The 4301-nt window shown below is 40.9% G+C and overlaps 1 protein-coding gene across 5 annotated transcripts in view; it reads left to right on the forward strand.

Annotated features, from left to right (window-relative positions):
* LOC102299396 (zinc finger protein 665-like) overlaps window positions 1-4301 on the forward strand; it is a 17678-nt gene that overhangs the window by 9272 nt on the left and 4105 nt on the right. The window contains exon 2 of one of the 5 annotated variants that reach the window (XM_042217445.1): window positions 3886-3889. The exons of 3 other annotated variants lie outside the window; for them this stretch is intronic. In XM_042217445.1, coding sequence (XP_042073379.1) covers window positions 3886-3889 — 4 coding nt within the window. Of the gene's footprint in view, window positions 1-2432; window positions 2438-3885; window positions 3890-4301 lie in introns of all 5 variants that reach the window. One more of the 5 variants, XM_042217446.1, reaches the window with a different exon arrangement.

The raw sequence follows: 4301 nt of genomic DNA on the forward strand, positions 1-4301 counted from the left end.
TTTTGCTATAAACTCGGTTGTTATTCTTCAAAATCTTTAAAACGAAGAGTTGTAATATTTTCATATTTGAGGTATTCCTCATAAAACATGTTTGTGACATGAGGCCCGTTACATTTTTATTTATTTTTTCATTAATTTTAAGAAATTGGAGTTTTTGTATCACTTCTATCACTTTTGTATGCTTGCTCTGCATATACTGCAGAAGCTGGGTCTTCCCTCTGAAAGGTACAAGTTGTTCATCCGCTGTAACACAATCACTTGCATGAATTTCTGCCTGCAGTTGACCAGGAACAGGCCCCATATGTAGAAAGGAAAGCTGCCACGTGGTTTGTTTTCAGTTGGTAGGCTCTGGTCCTCTTGTCATCAAAGTGCAAGACGGGCGAACATCTTCAAATCTTTGAAGCCAGCTTATGTTTGATTACATTTTTCCACTGTTTTCCCCTGTCTGTGGCTACTCTTTGTGCCTCCATGTTTGTGCATATCAGCACCTCTTCTATTATATTATCAGACATGAACATCTTCCATACATCTATTGGGGAGACAGTACTAAACCCAGGTGCAAGCCCTGGCTGACTAATTCAGAATATTGTAGCTAGAGCAGTAAGAGGGGCTCATTCTGTTGGACTCAATATCCATTTCCTCTTCAGAGGACTCATCTGAGGACTCCTCTGTGTCTGACTGGCCTTGTTCAGTGGGGGGGACAATAGTCTGGGTCCTCTATATCTGAGATGTCCGAGTCAGTGCCTCCGATGGGCTCTTCATCCCATCCATCTTGGATCATTTGTAGGGAAAGGTCCACAGGGATCCTAGCTGGTCTCATAGCAGCCATGTTACTTTAGATATTAAAAAAAAAACCCATCAGAAAGTACAATGTTTGAAATGCACAGAAAACTATAAACAGGGCTGCACTTAAGTGGTCCGCAGGTGCGCATTCGGTGTCAAAATAAAAGACGCGTACCAGATAAGAAGTTGGAATGCTCGTTTGCGTACATAAGATGTTCTGGAGGAGGACAGACATTTGGTCAGAACTCTTGAAGATGTTGAAGAAGCAAGCTCTGTAAGCAATTACTTTGGTGTTCCTCCACCGCAAAAGAAGCGCATATTCTCAGAATTTCTGGGAATACTTTTTTTTTTGACAGCCAATGTGCACCTGCAGACCATTAATGTGCAGCCCTAGCTATAAATCATATATGTTACTGTGTAAAAATTAATTCCTGATCCTTAAGAAGTGTAAGTCAGAGTTGCTTAGAATGAAAGTTTCCATAGGAACTGCTTGGGGTCATTTTTGACCCCACTTGTGGAAGAGTGGGGTAGTGATACAAAAACAGCCTTTTCTTTAAATTAATGAAAAAAAAATGCAAATGGCCTCATGTTACAAACATATTTTATGAGGAATACCTGGAATATGAATATATTACAACTTTTCATTTTAAAGATTTTGAAGAAAAACAACCCGTGGGGGTGCATCTAAGGGTTAAGCTTGATCAGCTGTTGTTAGAATTTATTTAATATTACTTTCTAGTATCAGTTGATGTTTGCTGGTGCCACAGCTGTAAAAGCTGGTCATGACATCGGTTTGGATATGTGGTGAGAGGGAAACATGAAGCTGAAACCAGGAGATGTCCTTACTGAATCATCAGAGCTGAACAGGTGATGGAGAAACAGGTTTACCTTTTAGGTGACATCAGGGCTCACAAAATTTCAAAATCCCTGGTAGCCCTTCGGGCAGGGACTCTTCCGTTTTTGGTAGCCCAGAATAAATTTAAGTAGCCCGAATAAAAAAGAGAGCAATTTTTTGATTGATGTTTTGTTTCCTGTTTTGTTTCCTTTACAATATTATACATTAAAGTATAATATTGTAACAGAAACATTAATCAAAAAAATTTTGAAACCCAAATTACAACATTGTATAAAAATTACAATCATCATCTATGAACTTGTAAGAACTGTAGAACATTAATCAGTCTGTGTCAGATCCCGAATTTGAAATTTCCACTGAAGTCACGGGTAAGAGGCAAGTGGAACCAAGATCTAGGCCATTTGCTTTTTGAAGTTTGCAAAGACTGCTAAATTGTGCCAGTGGTAGTTCACTCTTTGCAACATAGTACGCTGTTCTAAACAGATTTTTCAGGTTTATTTTTAGTATGTTATTTGCAATTGGTGTTTGTTCTGGGAAAGATATTGCAGACTGAGCAATAATGCATTTCTTGCATTTCTCATGGGTTCTAATGGGGGCCTTTCTTAAAATGACTGGTCCCAGTAACAAAGGCGCTTGTCGACTCAGAAATCGAGAGAAAACCAACAACACACCCGGCAGAACATTATGTTATTTACACGGGTGCACATAAGTGGTCCGCATGTGCGCATTCGCTGTCAAAATAAAAGACGCGCACCAGATAAGAAGTTGCAACGCGCGTTTGCGTCCATATAAAAGGCAGTGTTTTTGTCCGCTAGAGTGGGATTTTCACGGCACATTCTGCATCACATCTCTGTGCGTTCATCATTTGTTTGAAGCCAGCTCACCTCCTGGAACCAATTTTCCGAGAATACGTGCTTCTTTTGTGGTTCGGACTCTTTCTGACATTTCTTTGGAGGTGGAGGTAGGGATGTTCGATATAACGATATATTTCAGATGACGATATAAAAACGTCTATCGTTTCATTTTACGCTATCGTTAGCGATATCGTTTAGGTGGACTGCTGGACTCCTGGCACCAGCTTTGGGGAGTCTTACCACATAAAATCATTTCAAGGTCAGTAAACACAATCAGAATTCATACATAAGGCATTATAAGGGATTATAAGGGGCACATTCGATTTTCAGAAAAATCAAAGGATTGATTTCAGTGTTGTGTTGTATTTTCCAAAAAACACGGTAATAACGACGGTCCGCTAGCACACTCTACCAAAAATAGTGCTTTGTTGTGTATCTAATGGACGAAAGCTAAACCAGTTCCACACCACTGAAGTTGCAACATTTTTACAAACCAATTCTGGTTCATCCGTTTCATTCAACAATCCGCTTTTGCCCTTCTCATTCTCCGTCACCGCTGTGCTTTTTCCAGCGGTGACGATGTGAATATGAAAACAAAGGCAATGTGCATGCATGTTTTACCCATATTTTATCGCGGTATTTCATTTTTTTTTTTTTATCGCTGCCCAACATTATACCGGTATTACCGTGAACGGTATGATATGGCCCAGCCCTACTTTTAAAAGTTTACTCTTTGGGTGCCCCACATCAACCATTCGCTGTTTTTCTTACCACTGTGCTATGAATTTTGTAATAGGTTGAATATGACCCATCCTTCAAATGCAGGTAAATGAAGGACGAATTTTCGGCCACATTTGGAGCAGCCTTTGAATTTGGAAACCCTTCATCACGTGACATAATCGGCCTTCAAATCCTGCTTTCAAAGCTGCAGACTCTGGGGATGTCCAAATTCATGGGCTGCATCCTCTTGAGGCCGCATTTGAAGTACATTTGTAGGATGTGTCCTCAAGAGGATGCATCCTATGGATTTTGACACCTCTTTTGAATTGGAATACAGCCATAGAGTGGGGGGCGGAATCTGGCTGAGGCAGCTCTTACTCCTCATTTAAAGACAGGCAGACCTCCACTGTCATTCTTGTGAGATTTAAGGCGACACAAAATGCTTGGAGAAGAAAACTCAATTTCTGTCCTTTAAACAGGGGTTAACAAAACACTAAGAATCATAGTGGTGTTTCCACTTCCATTGCAAATTCTTTGCAGTCTCTCTCCTAGTTCATTAAAACGTCCTACATGTGTGAGTCACTGAAGCACATGTCGCGGTTCCCCCTTTTGTGCAAACAAAAGAACGATGGGACTGAGGCAATATTCCCTCAGGATGGCCAGTCACCACGTGCCTGTGATTCATCAAAACTCACCTGAGAAATCCTGCTCATCAAGGCCGAACTGTTATGGAAATTTTAGAAAACTCGCTGCAACATACCCTGTGAGCTGGGTTTGAAGTGTGTTTAATAAACACATTACAATTTGGGTGGGAACATCCCAGTCAACACAAGGATCATCTCTTAAGTTTTGCCGCTACCCTCACAGACACTCTCAAACAAAGAACATTCCACAGGACATCACGTATCCCTATACCTTCAGTCCAGCTCATCCTTGACCTCAGAGAAAAATCACAACCACCTGTCACCTCCCTTAAAGTAGGCTGTCTGGAGATCTTCCAGTCTACGATGGGTCCACTGTGAAGGTGCAATAACATGGGGCCCACTTGTGATAACATTCTATGTGAATGCATACAACTGATGAACACT

The sequence above is a fragment of the Haplochromis burtoni genome, unplaced genomic scaffold (assembly GCF_018398535.1).
Source record: "Haplochromis burtoni strain Fernald_Lab_line unplaced genomic scaffold, NCSU_Asbu1 Contig_1988, whole genome shotgun sequence".
NCBI classification, from domain to species: Eukaryota; Metazoa; Chordata; class Actinopteri; order Cichliformes; family Cichlidae; genus Haplochromis; species Haplochromis burtoni.